The sequence below is a fragment of the Pan troglodytes genome, chromosome X, assembly GCF_028858775.2.
Source record: "Pan troglodytes isolate AG18354 chromosome X, NHGRI_mPanTro3-v2.0_pri, whole genome shotgun sequence".
Lineage (NCBI taxonomy): Eukaryota > Metazoa > Chordata > Mammalia > Primates > Hominidae > Pan > Pan troglodytes.
In genome coordinates this window covers 48,695,925-48,714,475 of record NC_072421.2, presented here as the reverse complement: position 1 = coordinate 48,714,475, position 18,551 = coordinate 48,695,925, and the positions used below count along the sequence as shown (strand labels likewise).

The 18,551-nt window shown below is 45.8% G+C and overlaps 1 protein-coding gene and 1 pseudogene across 1 annotated transcript; one reads left to right on the top strand and one right to left on the bottom strand.

Moving 5' to 3' along the window:
- Positions 1-198: 198 nt before the first annotated feature.
- On the bottom strand, positions 199-3,566 carry LOC107970987 (ornithine aminotransferase, mitochondrial-like; annotated as a pseudogene).
- LOC737267 (protein SSX4) lies at positions 3,333-13,327 on the top strand. Its single transcript, XM_054677010.1, has 8 exons — positions 3,333-3,537; positions 4,017-4,105; positions 4,545-4,659; positions 5,330-5,425; positions 7,290-7,339; positions 9,324-9,459; positions 11,851-11,955; positions 12,738-13,327. Exons 2-7 carry the CDS (start codon positions 4,037-4,039, stop codon positions 11,949-11,951), a joined length of 567 nt encoding a protein of 188 aa, XP_054532985.1. The 5' UTR covers positions 3,333-3,537; positions 4,017-4,036; the 3' UTR covers positions 11,952-11,955; positions 12,738-13,327.
- Positions 13,328-18,551: the final 5,224 nt, after the last annotated feature.

Here is an 18,551-nt window from a genome sequence, read left to right as displayed (position 1 = left end):
TTCTCTTACTTACGTTACAAAGCAACGGGCAGGTTCATAAACGTTGTTCTAGTATGTATCAACTGCAAAAAACATATATTCCACGAAAAGGTTTTGAAGACACATGGGAGTGGAATGTGCCCACATTAAGAGCAGAGCTTTTACAGGACCACCTGTCTCCAGCCGGCTCCCAGGGACCACTGAAAACGGCTGCTACACTCAGAACGACAAGATGGTCTTGTTAATGATAACAATTGACCCTGGAATCTCATCCTCCTTGACCACCAGCAGAGGTGAAACCTGATGATGTCGCCATGGGTTGGCTTGGCCAGAAGTCCATTATCTCGAAGTCTTAGACACACACTTTCCAAGCAGCACAATCTTTGGTTTCTTTAATAACAATAGCATTTAATAATTCTTTTCCACACCGGGCGTGGTGGCTCACACCTGTAATCCCAACACTTTGGGGGGCCAAGGTGGGTGGATCACCTGAGGTCAGCAGTTCGAGACCGGCCTGGCCAACATGGTGAAACCCCCGTCTCTACTAAAAATACAAAAGTTAGCTGGGCATAGCGGTGCGTGCCTGTAATCCCAGCTACTCAGGAGGCTGAGGCAGGAGAATCACTTGAACCCAGGAGGCAGAGGTTGCAGTGAGCCAAGATCGCACCATTGCAATCCAGCCTGGGCAACCAGAGTGAACCTGTGACTTAAGCAAATGAATACATAAATAAAATAATTATTTTCTTCTTACAACAGTTACAACATCAGAAGGTAGCTTCATGGGTTCATTTCTCAAGAGAATACCCATTTTTTCTGCATTTTCAGCAAGGTTTTCTTCTTCTAAAACTTCAAGGGCTGCGATGGCCACTTGGCAGCCTAGTGGATTGCCACCGTATGTGGACCCACGTTCCCCTGGCTTAATGGTCAGCATTATGTTATCATTCCACAGCACCGCAGACACAGAGTATCAGCCCCCAGAAAGGGCCTTTCCAAAGAGGACTATATCAGGCCTAACATTTTCATGATCAACAGCCAGCCATCTACCAGTTCTGGCCACTCCTGTCTGTATTTCATCAACAATAAACAGAACCAAGCTGGGATCATGAGATGGGACGAGGGTAAGTTAAAATACCACAAAGCTTACTGTTCTTACGGAGACTCAGCTGGTCTGTCTGTCTTTCTTTCTTTCTTTCTTTCTTTCTTTCTTTCTTTCTTTCTTTCTTTCCTTCCTTCCTTCCTTCCTTCCTTCCTTCCTTCCTTCCTTCTTTCTTTCTTTCTTTCTTTCCTTCCTTCCTTCCTCCCTTCCTTCTTCCCTTTCCTTCCCTTCCTTCTTCTCTTCCCTTCTTCTCTTCCCATCTTCCCTTCCTGTCTTCCCTTCCCATCTTCCCTTCCCTTTCTTCCCTTCCTTCTTCCCTTCCCTTCCTTTCCCTTCTCCTTTCGCTTCCCTTCTCCCTTCCCTTCCCTTCCCTTCTCCTTTCCCTTCCCTTCTCCCTTCCCTTCTCCCATCCCTTCTCCCTTCCCTTCTCCCTTCCCTTCTTTTTCTTTTTGACAGTTTTTCTCTGTCACCCAGGCTGGAGTGCAGTGGTGGGATCTCAGCTCAATGCAACCTCCCCTTCCCGGGTTCAAATCATTGAGTGAACCCAGGAGGTTGAGACCAGCCTGGGAAACATAGCAAAAGGCAGGGTGGTGCAGGCCTGCAGTCCCGAGGCCGAGGCGGGAGGATCACTTGAACCCAGGAGGTAGAGACCAGCCTGGACAACATAGCAAAACTGTCTCTACTAGAAAAATTAAAGATATTAGTGGGGGCTGGGTGGTGTGTGCCGGTGGTCCCGAGGCCGAGGCAGGAGGATTGCTTGAGCCCAGGAGGTCAAGGCCAGCCTGGCCAACATAGTGAAACCCCATTTCTACTAACAAGAAGAACAACAAAAAATAGCATGGGCAGGGTGGCTCACCCCTGTAGTTCCCAGGCTGAGGTGGGAGGATTGCTTGAGCCCAGAAGGTTGATACCAGCCTGGTCAACATAGCGAAAGCCTGTCTCTCCTAAAAAAAATTATCAGGGCAGAATGGCACACGCCTATGGTCCTGAGGCTGAGGTGGAAGCATTGCTTGAGCCCAGGAGGTAGAGGCCAGTCTGTGCAACATAGCAAAACCCGGTTTCTACTGAAAAACAAAAAAAATACCGTGGGCAGGGTGGTGCATGCCTGTGGTCCCCAGGCTGAGGAGGCGGGAGGATCCCTTGAGCCCAGGAGGTTGAGGCCAGCCTGGCCAACATAGAGAAACCCAGTTTCAACTAAAAAATAATAATAATAATAACAAAAACAAACCTGGGCAGGGTGGTGCATGCCTGTAGTCCCGAGAACGAGATGGGAGGATTGACCAAGGCGGATGTAACCAATACCACAATCACATCCCATAAGTAAATACATTTTCCTCTCTCCAGGGCTACAGGTAAAGGATGGTAATTGTGTGCACCACACTTAGATTCCCTTCCAAAAATGCGGCACTATTCACAATAGCAAAGACTTGGAACCAACCCAAATGTCCAACAATGATAGACTGGATTAAGAAAATGTGGCACATATACACCACGGAATACTATGCAGCCATAAAAAATGATGAGTTCATGTCCTTTGTAGGGACATGGATGAAATTGGAAATCATCATTCTCAGTAAACTATCGCAAGAACAAAAAACCAAACACCGCATATTCTCACTCATAGGTGGGAATTGAACAATGAGATCACATGGACACAGGAAGGGGAACATCACACTCTGGGGACTGTTCTGGGGTGGGGGGAGGGGGGAGGGATAGCATTGGGAGATATACCCAATGCTAGATGACGAGTTAGTGGGTGCAGCGCACCAGCGTGGCACATGTATACATATGTAACTAACCTGCACAATGTGCACAGGTACCCTAAAACTTAAAGTATAATAATAAAAGAAAAAAAAAAAAAGAAAACTACAAAAAAAAAAAAAAAGAAAAAAAATAAGAATAAAAGAGGTTGGAGGGCCTTGGACTGTTTTTTTAGTTCCAACAGATGTAGAAGCCACTGAAGAATGAACTCCACGACTAAGGACAGCAAACCTCCGCAAATGTGCTAGTTTGGAAAACATTGTGTCTTTCAAATAGAAAAATCACAGATCGACTATTTTTTCTTCCCACGGTTCAGACTAGAATCCAGATGTTTAACCCAAGATCCAGGGACGGTCTTCAGAGAGTTCAAAATCTCCTGATGGCGCCTGAGGACCACCCACTTTGTCGCACAAAGTGTGGCTGGAGGAGGCGACAACATTCTGCAATGTCACTGCCCAAGGATGATGGAGCAATCAGGGCAGTCAGTGAACTCCATCTGGCCAATTAGAAGTCAGAACAGTAGGCGGAACAAGCGAAGCTGATGTGGCGTCTGTCAGTCCAGGCTCTAGGGACAGAACCTTCCCAAGGCGGGGGGGAGGGGAGACTCTGATTTTCCCGCCGAAAGCGTCCCCTTGGATTGGCTACTTTAAATTCGGAGTACGCACACTCCGATTTGCTCTTTTGATTCTTCCACAATCAGGGTAAGCATGCGCTGATTTTCTCTTTCCATTCTTCCTACCCCTCCCCTCCCCCGTGGTGCATTTCTTATCTAATTTTAATAATGTATTTATGTGAGGCAGGTCGCCATCTCAAATTCTTCCTGTCAGTTTCTAACTTTTTCAGGTATGGGATTTTTCCTAGGAGCTCTGTAGTAACTTAAAAAATCTGGGCTGGGCGTGGTGGCTCACGCTTGTAATCCCAGCACTTTGGAGGCCCACAGGTGGTGGATCGCTTGAACCCGGGAGGCGGAGGTTGCAGTGAGCCACGATCGCACCACTGCAACACAGCCTGGGCAACAGAGCGAGACCCTGTCTCAAAAAAGAAAAAAAGCTCACTCAAATCATTCCTCCTGGGCTCAAGCGATCCTCTCGCCTCGGCCCCGGGACTACAGGGGTGCACCACCCCGCCCAGAGCACCAAAGGTCCTGAGGCTGGAAAGACTCAGGCTGTTTCTCTCGCAGGTGAGACTGCTCCCAGTGCCATGAACGGAGACGACGCCTTTGCAAGGAGACCCAGGGATGATGCTCAAATATCAGAGAAGTTACGAAAGGTGAGGTGACCTGGAGGGGGCAGGGTAGTGGCCCAGGAGACAGTGTGGGGTGACCAGGTTTCTGAGGAGGGGAGGACAGAGGTACTAGGGACAAGGAGCAGGGTCTCAGGGGAGATTTGGACCCTTGGGAGCCTCCCACCCTCGCTCTGTCATCACCTAGCATCCCTGGAGACAAGTCTCTGACCTTGCACTTCATTTGGTGACTCCCACTCCATTCTGGAAGGTGGGAAGAGAGCCAGCCAGCAGCATTAAAGCCCTACTGTGTGGCGGGGGAGAAGCTAGGGAAGTTCCCTCATGTTCTGTCAGTTAGCCATGGCATCAACCAGGACAGACTATCATCCCCACTTCTCAGATCCCGCACACAGGAAGCGGCTCCAGCTGAATGGCAGACATGCCTAGCTGAGTCACTGCCAGAATTCCTTTTTTTTTTTTTTTCCAGGCCTTCGATGATATTGCCAAATACTTCTCTAAGGAAGAGTGGGAAAAGATGAAATCCTCGGAGAAAATCGTCTATGTGTATATGAAGCTAAACTATGAGGTCATGACTAAACTAGGTAACAGAAAGTTCTAGAAACAGACAAGTCTGGGGACACATGAGCATCCCTTTTCCTGTTTTGGCTACTTCTTAGGCTGCAGAAAGTACCCCACATTTTCCTTTTGTGCAGGGAAAAATCACAAGGCAGCTTCTGGGTGTTCTCCTCTTCTGTATCCTGTCAGGGCTGAGGGCAGGGACTGGCCACAGTGGAGCTCATACCTGGATCCTGCACGTTTCTCTCCCATAGGCGTCTTTTCTGATGAGCCCAACTGTCTCTGTGGCATCCCGGCACCCCCCCACCCAACACGCACACCGTCCCTTCCTTCTCTTGGCTTGTCTCTCTCTCTCTCTCTCTCTCTTTTTAAGTCAGAGTCTCACTCTGTCACCTAGGGAAGAGTGCAGTAGTGCAAGCATAGCTCACTGCAGCCTCGAACTCCTGGGCTCTAGCAATCCTCCTGCCCAGCCTATGGAGTAGCTGAGGCTACAGGCACGTGCCACTATGCCCAACTAATTTTATTTTATATTTTGTAGATATGTGGGTCTCTCTATGTTGCCCAGGCTAGTGTTGAGCGCCTCGCCTCAAGCAATCCTCCAGCCTCAGCCTCCCAAAGGGCTGGTACTACAGACATGAGCCACCGTGCCAGGCCCAAGCTTGTCTCTTAAGAAATAAACATTTTGCTCCTTTCTAGGTTTCAAGGTCACCCTCCCACCTTTCATGTGTAGTAAACGGGCTGCAGACTTCCACGGGAATGATTTTGGTAACGATCGAAACCACAGGAATCAGGGTGAGTAGACTGGAAGGGGCTGGAAAGGGTCTCCTCAAGCCCAATTGCTTTTCAGCTCAGCTACCTGGGAAAGATCCTCAGGCATTTGTTCCCTCATACACATCGGGGCTGAGTGAAAAAAAAAAATTGCATGCAGAAAGTTAACTACAGAGGCCAATCACATAAAATTCTAAAACATGCAAAACAAGAAAATATATTTTTATGGATAATAAGTAAATGGTAAATGTATACAAACATGAATGTGAATAAAACGCCATCAAATTAAGGTGACTGGCTGTAAGTGGAGGAGGGAGGGAGGGCAGGGATTGACGAGTGCTGCACAGACAGCTTCAGCTGTGACTTGCTGATAGTGTGTTTTGTGTTTTTTGTTATTGTTATTTTTTTTTTGAGACAGAATTTCACTCTTGTCACCCAGCCTGGAGTGCAATAGCAAAATCTGAGCTCACTGCAACTTGCACCTCCCAGGTTCAAGCAATTCTCCTGCCTCAGCCTCCCGAGTAGCTGGGATTACAGGCGCTCGCCTCCACACCCAGGTAATTTTTGTATTTTTGGTAGAGACGGGGTTTCACCATGTTGGCCAGTCTGGCCTCAAACTACCTGACCTCAGGTGACCCACTCGCCTCAGCCTCCCAAAATGCTGGGATTACAGGCGTGAGCTACCACTCCTGGACTGTTTATACTATTGCTAATATTCTGAATAAATAAATCAGATCTAAGATAACTGTGGGGTAATGTTGAGACCCGACTGTACTCAGTTTTGTTCCCCATACTTTTCTGTGTTTTTGAAATATTTCTTTTTTAAATGACATGTTGTTCTTCCTAAGCACTGTTAATGAATCAAAGGACATTTAAGAAAATGTGAAAAGTGAAAAAATAAAAAAAAAGAAAATGTTAAAACTGTAGATCCGCCAAAAACTTCCAGAGTTTGTTTCATTAACAGCATGTAGGTATTGGATAAGTATCTTAGGAGTGAGGGTGATGAACACATTATGTAATAAGCACTGCTGTTTCCCTGTATTTTATCAAAACCAAATGGTCCTCACATTCCCCAACAACCCCAATTCTCCGTGATGAGCTTGGAAGAGAGTTTGAAAGAGTGATCCCTCATCCAACACACAGAGAGCTTTCCCACTTCTCAGTGAGCAGAGATAATATAGGGTGAAAAAAAGACAAGTTTCGCGTAGAGATCTTTGTGCATTTCAGGAATATAAAGGGGACATATGTGTTTACTTGCTCTTCTGCTCTGAGAACACAGTTACAAGACAAGGTCAGAATGTCCAAACTGTCTCCCATAGACCTATTACTTCCCAACTAAACAGGCCAGATTCTACGATCTCCCACAATCACTATAAGAGGTCTGAAAATCCAGTGCTTGAGTATCTGCCAAGTTTTTGACATTAAATGAGTGCCAAATATTTATACTGAAAATATTTCAGAGCCACTGGACTAAATCATCGATGGTTCATCACACAGTTAACAGCTTAATTGACATACCATAAGATTCACCCATTTGAAGTGTACAGTGATTTTTAGTTGTTGCACATCTTGAGTGATTACAGTTTAGATTCCCAACCAATCAATTTAACTATTTGGGAAAAAGTAAAAGATATGTAATGGAATAAGATGAGACTGTGATGGGGTTTAATACCCATGTGATAAACCACGAGATGGAAAATTCTGAATTGATGCCACAGATAAATGCACCAACCATGACTAAACATAATTCAGAAGCAAATCTCAAATAACTCCTCAACAACGAGTGGACTCACAACCTCTGCTGCAGAATGCCCTCATGCGACAGAAGTCTCTCTAGAGTTTGGAAATCTTTACCAACAAAGAAAAATTCTGATGTATTCTCTTTCAGTTGAACGTCCTCAGATGACTTTCGGCAGCCTCCAGAGAATCTTCCCGAAGGTGAGTGTCTCTCAAATCTAAAGGACCAGAGAACGTTTGTCCCTGCACGGATGCGAACACTGATAAGAGTGGGAGAATATCAAACATGCCCTCACTGCCTCCTTCTGCCCATGTCTATCACAACAACTTATGTGGCACCGACGGCTTGCTAATATTAACAGTTGTGATCCTTAATACTTCTTTGGTTTTCATAGTGATGCCAGATTACTATTTTAAGCAGTTCACATGGGTTAATTTATTTAATCCTTAAGAAGACCTCTATGACGATGTTTCTATTACTATCTCCAAATACTATCAAGCCACACACTTCAATTGTCACCCATATAAAAGACATGTAACTTGGTGCAAATCTTCTAAGTTCTCTGAGATCCAGACTCCTGGTCCATGAAATGGAAGTAAAGAATCATAGTTCATGTTTTAGATCATAGTTATCAGCAACATAATAATAAAATGAGGCTATCGGGGTACAGAGATGTTAAAGAATTTTCCTGAGGCACAGTGGCAGTGGTAGTCTAATCCAGAGCTCCAAGCCATTTAAAGCTCATTCACGTTTGCATTTGTTTATGAAGTTCAGATGTTGCTCACTAGGGCTTCACCCCATAGGGCCTCCTGGTGCTTCCATTGAGACACCCACTCTCGCAACAGGAAGGACCAGCTGGCCTCTCCTGTTACCGGGGCCACTCCCATGGCTTAGGAATCGCTTTGACTGTTGGCCCCTCCCTACTGTGAGCTCCTTGATGGCCTTGTCTGCACCTGGGGCATCCGGGCAGCCCCCGTCCCAGCCCAGGGGATCCCTCGAAGGCCCCTGAATGAGTGATCCCACAACTGCAGATCCAACTCTGGTTTGGAGGGTAAAGGGATCTGGGAGTTGGGTTGCCAGTGTGGAGACCAAATTCAAAGAAGGATCATGAAAAGTATTAGTTTTTTATTATTACTACATTTAAACAGTGTTTACAAGCTCAGAGAGCACTTTCTCTTAGCCTATTTTACATGTACTGTTGACTATTTCGTAAGTGAGGAAGCTGAATAAAAAGTAGCTTAAGGGCCGGGCGCAGTGTCTCACGACTGTAATCCCAGCACTTTGGGAGGCTGAGGCGGGTGGATCACGAGGTGAAGAGATGGAGACCATCCTGCCCAACATGGTGAAACTTTGTCTCTACTAAAAATAGAAAACTTAACGGTGCGTGTTAGAGCCTACCTGTAGTCCCAGCTACTCTGGAGGCTGAGGCAGGAGAATGGTTGAACCTGGGAGATGGAGGTTACAGTGAGCTGAGATCGCGCCACTGCACTCAAGCCTGGCAACAGAGCAAGACTCCGTGTCAAAAAAAAAAAAAAAAAAAGGAAAAAGAAGTAGCTTAAGGTTGTTGGTCAGTGACACATCCCAATGCAACCAGAGTTGGTATGGGTACCACCTCACTTAATTCCACATTCAATGTTGGCGCCTCGGTAGGGTAGTATGCCATGTCTGGTACTGCTTTCTTTGCTGCCTAGTTTAATTTCAGCAAACCATTTCTTTACCTCTCCTGTCCCTGTATTCATCTCCCCACACCACCTTTCCCAGCAGTGTTTTATCGCCTCTCTATGTTTTTACATTTACTCTCCCAGCAGCTGTCTACAAGCTTATATGGGATCCCTTGTATTTTATAGAAGCTCTTTCTTTTCTAGACCTTGTGAATTCTTAGAATGCTATTCTCCAAATCTTCTGTATACCAAACTCTCAATTAAATGGAGATTTTTGCTGTTTGCAAGAATGTGAGTCTTAAAAGAGTGTGAAGATAAGCATTCTAGCCCTGGAAAGCCCATTCATTTAGGCCACTCCTTTCCCTTCTAACCTCCCAGGTTTCTCCTAATTTAGGCCTGTGTAACTCTCCCAGTCTTGTTGAGAGCACTGAATAAGCTAATGCACGTGAAGACCCTTTGTAAGCTCTAAAGCACTGTAGAAATGTCACTGATACTGTTTATCTGCGACCTTCACATTGTAAAGATCATGCCCAAGAAGCCAGCAGAGGAAGAAAATGGTTTGAAGGAAGTGCCAGAGGCATCTGGCCCACAAAATGATGGGAAACAGCTGTGCCCCCCGGGAAATCCAAGTACCTTGGAGAAGATTAACAAGACATCTGGTAAGAGGAAAGAATTCGGGAACAACCCCTCTGGCTTCCCTGGCTGTGTTCGGGTGCGTGGACTGGGTGTGTGGCATGGACCCCAGACAAGCCAGGGTCCAGGCTGGGCTGAGGAGCTCGCCCAGCTCCAGATGAGATGTTAGACATGACTTCCAGAGACACAGACTGGAGTTGTCATCCATATAAAAAAAACCACGTGACTTGGGGAAAGTCTTCCAAATTTCCTCAGCTCCAGGTTCCTAGTCCATAAGATGGAAATAAAGAATCATAGTTCATAAATTGTTTGGAGACATTAAATTTAATCTAGAAGGCCTGATGACATGAAAGGTGCTCAAGCAATTCTATCTGTGATAACCTGGGATCATATCTTACTCAGCTCAATGCCTGTTACCCAATACAGGTGTGCTTCAGAGATATTGCAGGTTCGGTTCCAGACCACTGCAATAAAGTGAGTCACACACATTTTTTTTTTTTTTGTCTTGCAGTGCATGAAAACATTACGTTTACATTATACTGCAGTCTACTAAGTGTGCAATAGCATTAAGTCTGAAAATGCACATACCTTTATTTTAAAATAATTCATCGATAAAAAATGCTAACAATCTTCTGAGCCTTCAGTGAGTCACACTCTTTTTGCTGGTGGAGGGTCTTGCCTCGGTGTTGATGGCTGCTGGCTGATCAAGGTGGTGGTTGCTGAAGGGTGGAGTGGCTGTGGCAGTTTCTTAAAAGATGACAACAATGAAATTTGCCACATCGATTAGCTCTCCCTTTCATGAAGGATTTCTCTGTAGTATGTGACGCTATTGGATAGCATTTTACCCACAGTAGAACTTCTTTCAAAGTTGGAGTCAATCCTCTCTAGCTATGAAAGTTCTAGATGGCATCTCCTTCCAATAGAAGGCTATTTTATCTACACTGAAAATCTGTTGTTTCGTGTAGCCACCTTCATCAGTGACCTTAGCTAGATCTTCTGGATAACTTGCTGCAGCTTCTCCATCAGGGTTTGCTGCTTCGCCTTGCACTTTTATGTTATAGAGACGGCTTCTTTCCTTAAACCTCACGAACCAACCTCTACTAGCTTCACACGTTTCTCCTGCAGCTTCTTCACCTCTCTCAGCATTCATGGACTTGAAGAGAGTTCTGGTCTTGCTCTGAATTAGACTTTGGCTTAAGGGAATGTTGTGGCTGGTTTCACGTTTTATCCTGACCACTCAAACTTTCTCTATTTGAGCAGTAAGGCAGTTTTGCTTTCTTATTCGTGTGTTCACTGGAGTATTAGTATTATTATTTCCTTCAAGAACTTTTCCTTTGCATTATGTACTATTATTTCCTTCATGAACTTTTCCTTTGCATTCACAGCTTGGCTGTTTGGTGGAAGAGGCCGAGCTTTCAGCCTATCTTGGCTTTCAGCATGCTTCCTCACTAAGCTTAGCCATTTCTAGCTTCTGATTTAAAGTGAGAGACATGCGACTCTTCCTTTCATTTGAACACTTAGCGGCCATTGTAGGGTTCTTAATCGTCCTAATTTCAGTGTTGCTGTGTCTCAGGAAATAGGGAGGCCCAAGAAAAGGAGGAGAGATGGGGAAGAGCTCGTCGGTGGAGCAGTCAGAACACACACAACATTAATCGATTAAGTTTGTCATCTTCTATGGGTGTAGTTCATGGTACCCCAAAAACAGTTACATACAACAGGATGATTATAGTCAATAATAACTTAATCGTACATTTAAAAAAACTAAAAGAGTGTAAATGAATTGTTTGTAACACAAGGATAAATGTTTGAGGGGATGGATACCCTATTTTCCATGATGTGATTATTACGCATTGCATGCGTGTATCAAAACATCTCACGTACCCCATAAGTATATACACCTACTGTGTACCCACTAACATAAAAAACAAAAATTATTTTAAAAGACTAAAGAGCAACAAAACAATTGCAATAATAATGTCAAAGCTCACTAATGACAGATCCCTATAACAGATATACTAATAATGGAAAAGCATAAAATTGGTGAGAATTCTCCCCAAAAAATTGCAGTATCTGTGAAGCACTATAAAAACGAGGTGCAATAATACAAGGTATGCCTGTGTGCCCTTAACAAATACATGCTGAATGAAAGGAGGTATCGGTGAATGTTCCCATAAGTGAAGAGGTTGGGAATTTAACCTGACAACGGAAGGAGCCAGAAGCTAAAACTTTAATTTGCATTTGGCCTGTATTGGTGTGGATCTAAGGTCTCAGCCTCTCTAAACCAGGGAATGTGAAAAACTGGATAAAGAAGGTCCGGGGCACTTGGGAGGGGAGAGGCATCTCCTTCTTTTGAGAAAACAGAGCCTAACACTCTCCAATCTACCCAACCCTCATCTTCCAACTCTTCCCCATCATAGGACCCAAAAGGGGAAGACATGCCTTCACCCACAGACTGCGTGAGAGAAAGCAGCTGGTGATTTATGAAGAGATCAGCGACCCTGAGGAAGATGACGAGTAACTCCGTAAGTGAACCTTCGGCTCACCCCTCACATCCCTGCAGATGTGCTATTCTGTTATGGTACTGGTATCCCATCTTATCACTTGTTCCCCAAACCATTCCCTTCTCATAATTTTCTAGGGTACAGCATTGAGGCTGAATGATGAGATTTCCCATGCTCTTTCTTTCTATTTTTTTTCCTTTTTGAGAGGGAGTCTTGCTCTGTCGCCCACGCGGGAGTGTAGTGGCGCGATCTTGGCTCACTGCAACTTGTGCCTCTCAGGTTCAAGCAATTCTCCTGCCTCAGCCTCCTGAGTAGCTGGGATTACAGGTGCACACCACCACACCAGGGTAATTTTTGCATTTTTAGTAGAGACGGGGTTTCACCATGTTGGTCAGGCTGGTCTTGAACTCCTGACCTCGTGATCCACCTGCCTCGGCCTCCCAAAGTGCTGGGTTTACAGGCATGAGCCACCGTGCCCGGCCAATTTCCCGTGCTCTTTCTACTCCCTGCCCTGTATATCCAAGGTTGCTCCCTACCCAGGATGCTGTGGGTTCCCAAACCCCAGGTCAGCCCTGATATGCGGGCCACACCTTCCTCTAGCCTAGGAATTGAAAACCCAGGCGAAGAAGTCACTGTGGCATGAACAGACGGTTCACTTCGAGGAACCGTGGAAGGCGTGTGCAGGTCCTGAGGTAGGGCAGAATCAGAGTGTGCAGGGTCTGCAGGTCAGGAGGAGTTGAGATTGAGTTGTCACGTGGTGGGAACTCACTGCCACTTACTTTCCTTCTCTCTTCTTGCCTCAGCCTCGGGGATATGACACATGCCCATGATGAGAAGCAGAACGTGGTGACCTTTCACGAACATGGGCATGGCTGCGGACCCCTCGTCATCAGGTGCATAGCAAGTGAAAGCAAGTGTTCACAACAGTGAAAAGTTGAGCGTCATTTTTCTTAGTGTGCCAAGAGTTCGATGTTGGCGTTTCCGCTGTATTTTCTTGCAGTGTGCCATTCTGTTAGACATTAGCGTTTTCGTTGATGAGCAAGACATGCTTAATGCATATTTCGGCTTGTGTATCCATGCACCTACCTCAGAAAACAAGTATTGTCAGGTATTCTCTCCATAGAACAGCACTACCCTCCTCTCTCCCCAGATGTGACTACTGAGGGGAGGTCTGAGTGTTTAATTTCCGATTTTTTCCTCTGCATTTACACACACACCACACACGCACACACACACACACCAAGTACCAGTATAAGCATCTCCCATCTGCTTTTCTCCATTGCCACGCGTCCTGGTCAAGCCCCCCTCACTCTGTTTCCTGTTCAGCATGTACTCCCCTCATCCGATTCCCTTGTATCAGTCACTGACAGTTAATAAACCCTTGCAAACGTTCCCCAGTTGTTTGCACCTCTCATTATTGTGCACACAGCTCTGTGCACGTGTGTGAATATTTCTTTAGGAAAGATTCTTAGAAGTGGAATTGATGTGTCAAAGGAGTCATTTATTCAACAAAAAACTAATGAGTGTGTACTAGTGCTGAGAACTGTTCGAGGTGCTGGAGAGACATCAGGGAACAAGGCAGACAGATGTTCCTGACCACCATTCTAGAGGAAGATATTTCCAGTCGTTGGTATTGTTTGTTTGTTTGTTTCTTCTAGAGATGGGGTCTTGCTCTGTCCAGGCTAGAGTGCAGTGGCACGATCATAGCTTAATGCAGCCCTGAACTTGTGGGCTCAAGGGATCCTCCCACCTCAGCCTCCAGAGAAGCTGTGACTACAGCCACGCACCATCATGACCCACTAATTTTTTTAGGTTTTGTCAAGAAAGTCTCGCTATATTACCCAGGCTGGTCTCCAACTCCTGGGCCCAAGCAATCCTCCCACCTTGGCCTCCTAAAGTGCTGGGATTACAGGAGTGAGCCACTGCGCCTGGCCTCCAGTTTTTATTTTGATAGAGACTATACACTTCAGTCCTGGAGCAGGATTCTGCAGCAGGTGGTTGGGCATCTGGGCCTTTGCTCTCTGAATGATTTTCAAGTTCAAGGGCTGGGACGGTCCATTTGGGAGTATGTGGAAGGAGACACAGATGAAATCGTCATCTGGGGAACGTGGAGGAATGAGGAAGATGCGTGCACTGTAGACCGTGATGGACAGGGAATAGAAGAGTCCACTCAGTCTCCATGCAGGGGAGCAACGGTGGGAAAGTCCCCTGGACAGAAGCATGAGACTGCCCATCAAGGGTCTCACCAACCAAGGGCCTGGGGGCTGGGGTGGGGATGATGATTTCGGAAGGGGCCAGTTCTTTCTCACATGTACCATTGCACAGTGTGGAGGGGAAACAGGTCTGCGGAAGGGGAGCGCAGATGGGAGTCTATTTTCGAACCAACCATTGTGTGTGAATGGAGACATCAAGTCCTCCCGGTTCTCCCCAGCCTTGGAAGGAGGACACTATCATCTTTATGCTTATATGTTAGATGAGAGACGGAGTCCCAGCCAGATGGTAGGCGTCTTGTCTGAGGTCCCACAGCTGGCAGGTGCAGGAGGGGCTGAGTTTGGAGCTCACTGACTTCAGAAACATTAAGGAGGACAGGTGTGTGTGGTGGAGGGAGGGAGAATTGAACAAGCCCCGGCTTCTGTCCCCAGTCACAAGGTAGAGGTTGTGGGTTCATTTTCCCAAGACAAGGAGCCCTGGGAAAGAGAAAGTGCAGGCAGGGAGAGGCAGTCGTGATCACAGCAGGGACAGTGGGAGACAGAGATATGCAGGGTGGGCAGAAGAGGGGCAGGCAAAGAAGCAGGGGAGACCCAAGGCCAAGTGGGGGCTGCCACAGCCACCAGAGGGAGAGGGTGCCAGGAAGGAGGTTTTGGGGCTCCAGGAGCAGTAGAGGTTCCCCAGGTCTGTGAGCATGCCCTGCCTGGCACTGCAGGAAAAGGTGGCTGCCACTCAGGTCAGTGTGGACGTACCTCTACCTGTGTCTCAGAGGAAACAAATTCTATTTTATCCCAGTATAGTTCTGTATTACACAAATGTAACATTCGGCTACTAGATATTGAGTGCCTTATCCTCCATGCAAATACAGCAGAGGATACCCTAAAAGAGATACTGAAGCTTTTGATTTTTCTTTCTCCCTGGGATGATGGGATCCATAAGTTGGGTCCCCCAGCCCACAAGACAGGTGCAAGGAAGGGTGGTTGGAAGATTGTGAGTTATGACAGGGAACATTATTTCTTAGGTTCCTTGGGTATATAAAGCTCCCGACTATCTGTCTATCATGGATAAAGAGTGAACATGGTCCCCTCTCCACAAATGTGTTTTTCTCCTCGATTATTACTGTAAAGGGCTGAAGTTACACCAAGTTCTGATACATTACTTTTTCGTGTTATTTTTGAGACAGGATCACAGTCTGTCGCCCAGGCTGGAGTGCAGTGATGCAATTACAGCTCACTGCAGCCTCGATCTCCCAGGCTTAAGGGATTCACCCACTTCAGCTTCCGATCTAGCTGGGACTACAGGCACACGCCACCACACCCAGCTAGTTTTTGTATTTTTTTGTAGAGACGGCATCCACTATGTTGCCCAGGCTGGTCTCGATCTCCTGGCCTCAGGCAATCCTCCTGCCTCAGCCTCCCAAAGTGCTGGGATGACAAGTGTGAGCCACCTCGCCAGGCCTTCACTTTCTTTAATGAACAATTATCAGAGTTTCATCTTAGAGGCAAAAGTGGCTACTGCCAGCCAATCTGTCTGTGGTGTTGGAGGGGAATCTGGCTGATTCAGACGTTTCAGATGAACTTTTAAATTAACCTACATGATGATTATCCTAAGGCCGTTTCCTCCTCCGTGTTTTTCTGATTCAGGGTTTGGAGTTTTTCAGAGGCTTTGTTACAAAGAGCATCTCCTGGTCGGGCACAGTGACTCACGCTGTAGTGCCAGCACTTTGGGAGGCCGAGGCAGGCAGATCACTTGATGTCAGGAGTTTGAGACCAGCCTGGCCAACAGGGTGAAACCCCCGTCTCTACTAAAAATACAAAAATTAGCCAGCCGTGGTGGCGGGCTCCTGTGAATTCCAGTTACTGCAGGGGCTGAGGCAGGAGAATCCCTTGAATCTGGGAGACGGAGGGTGCAGTGAGCCGAGATCACGCCACTGCACTCCAGCCTGGGCGACAGAGTAAGTCTCTGTCTCAAAAAACAAACAAACAGCATCTCTCGCCTACAGTGATTTGAGCTGTGGTCTTGTCTCCTTGGGTTTCTCTATCAGTCTGACCCCATTTACTCTATCTCCCAGGAATGCCTCAATATTTCTGGTGGACCGCTGACACGCTTTCCTATTTTCCTCTACTGTCAAGAATTGACCCTTGAAAACATTTTCTTCCCAGTTCGATGGAATGTTGAGTAGGGCACGGGATCTATCTGCCATCTTGCTCCAATCATCTGGTTTTAGATATTGTATGTACTTTTGTCACTATATACGTGTAATTTTTCTCAATTTGGTTTTCTAAGTGGTTATTATTGGTATGTAGAAAACCTATCTATTACTGTATATAATATTTTGTTACCTGTCTAGGTGCAGCCTCCCCTGCATTTTGGCACAAGACTCAATCTGTTTTATTCTCCAAAAGAAAACTGACAGGCTGGGAGCGGTGGCTCACGCCTGTAATTCCACACTTTGGGAGACTGAGGAGGGTGGAACACCTGAGGTCAGGAGTTCGCGACCAGCCTGGCCAAGATGGTGAAACCGCATCTCTACTAAAAATACAAAAAATAAATTAGCCATGCGTTGTTGGTGCGCGCCTGTAGTCCCAGCTACTAGGGCAGCTGAGGCAGGAGGATCACTTGAACTCAGGAGGTGGAGATTGCAGTAAGCCGAGATCACCCCACTGCACTCCAGCCTGGGCGACAGCAATTCTATCTCTAAAAAATAAAAAAAAGAAAAGAAAAAGGAAAAAAGAAAATTCACATCACAGGCAATAGATAGCTATAAAAGGATACTTTATGAAAGATTTCACAGGAGAGACTGATGGAAAGAAAGAAGTATATATTTTACAGAGCTAAGCAGTTCACTGCAAAAATCAACAGAACTGCCTTTTTCTCCAAAAATAGTACCCCTAAGCTATATTACCACTGGTTCTTCTAGTCCTTCCCCCTATTCCAAATCCTCAAATTGTCCATTTCCTTATTGGGATAATTTTCCTCTGCCCAGATCTAGGTCCTCCACAACACTTAACACTGTCTTTGGGTGTTTGAATGCCCATTGTTTTTAGCTCAGGTTTCCAAGGAAACAGGCTTTGGGCCATACAGGACACATCTAGGCAGACTATACTGAGAAACCATGCCTGGAATGGTGCAGGGGGAGAGGAGAGGAGAGGCAATTTATGTAACTGACTCTCACTCCTGGTTCCTTTTCTTATTGGTCAAAATTTACCCCACAGGCATGAACTCCCCCACACTTCTAGACTGCATCATCTGCCCCTTTGACAGCTGTCTGGGAAGCCAGATCCCACACTTTGAAGTATAGTGTTTCATACAATCCCAAAGTGGTAGCAGAGGCCAGGCATGGTGCCTTACTCTGTAATTCAATGCCATCCCCATCAAGCTACCAATGACTTTCCTCACAGAATTGGAAAAAACTACTTTAAAGTTCATATGGAACCAAAAAAGAGTCCGCATTGCCATGTCAATCCTAAGCCAAAAGAACAAAGCCGGAGGCATCAGACTACCTGACTTCAAACTATACTACAAGGCTACAGTAACCAAAACAGCATGTTACTGGTACCAAAACAGAGATATAGATCAAAGGAACAGAACAGAGCCCTCAGAAATAATACCGCATATCTACAACCATCTGATCTTTGACAAACCTGACAAAAACAAGCAATGGGGAAAGGATTCCCTATTTAATAAATGGTGCTGGGAAAACTGGCTAGCCATATGTTGAAAGCTGAAACTGGATCCCTTCCTTACACCTTATACAAAAATTAATTCAAGATGGATTAAAGACTTAAACATTAGGCCTAAAACCATAAAAACCCTAGAAGAAAACCTAGGCAATACCATTCAGGACATAGGCATGGGCAAGGACTTCATGACTAAAACACCAAAAGCAATGGCAACAAAAGCCAAAATTGACAAATGAGATCTAATTAAACTAAGGAGCTTCTGCACAGCAAAAGAAACTACCATCAGAGTGAACAGGCAGCCTACAAAATGGGAGAAAATTTTCACAACCTACTCATCTGACAAAGGGCTAATATCCAGAATCTACAATGAACTCAAACAAATTTACAAGAAAAAAACAAACAACCCCATCAAAAAGTGGGCGAAAGATATGAACGGACACTTCTCAAAAGAAGACATTTATGCAGCCAAAACACACATGAAAAAATGCTCACCATCACTGGCCATCAGAGAAATGCAAATCAAAACCACCATGAGATACCATCTCACACCAGTTAGAATGGCAATCATTAAAATGTCAGGAAACAACAAGTACTGGAGAGGATGTGGAGAAATAGGAACACTTTTACACTGTTGGTGGGACTGTAAACTAGTTCAACCATTGTGGAAGTCAGTGTGGCGATTCCTCAGGGATCTAGAACTAGAAATACCATTTGACCCTGCCATCC

Excerpts from the sequence above, each read along its gene's own strand:
- LOC737267 (XM_054677010.1), top strand. The coding sequence starts at position 4,037 with ATGAACGGAGACGACGCCTTTGCAAGGAGACCCAGGGATGATGCTCAA. Across the intron at positions 4,660-5,329 it reads TGAGGTCATGACTAAACTAG|GTTTCAAGGTCACCCTCCCA; the intron begins GTAACAGAAAGT and ends GCTCCTTTCTAG. Across the intron at positions 7,340-9,323 it reads TCCAGAGAATCTTCCCGAAG|ATCATGCCCAAGAAGCCAGC; the intron begins GTGAGTGTCTCT and ends CACATTGTAAAG.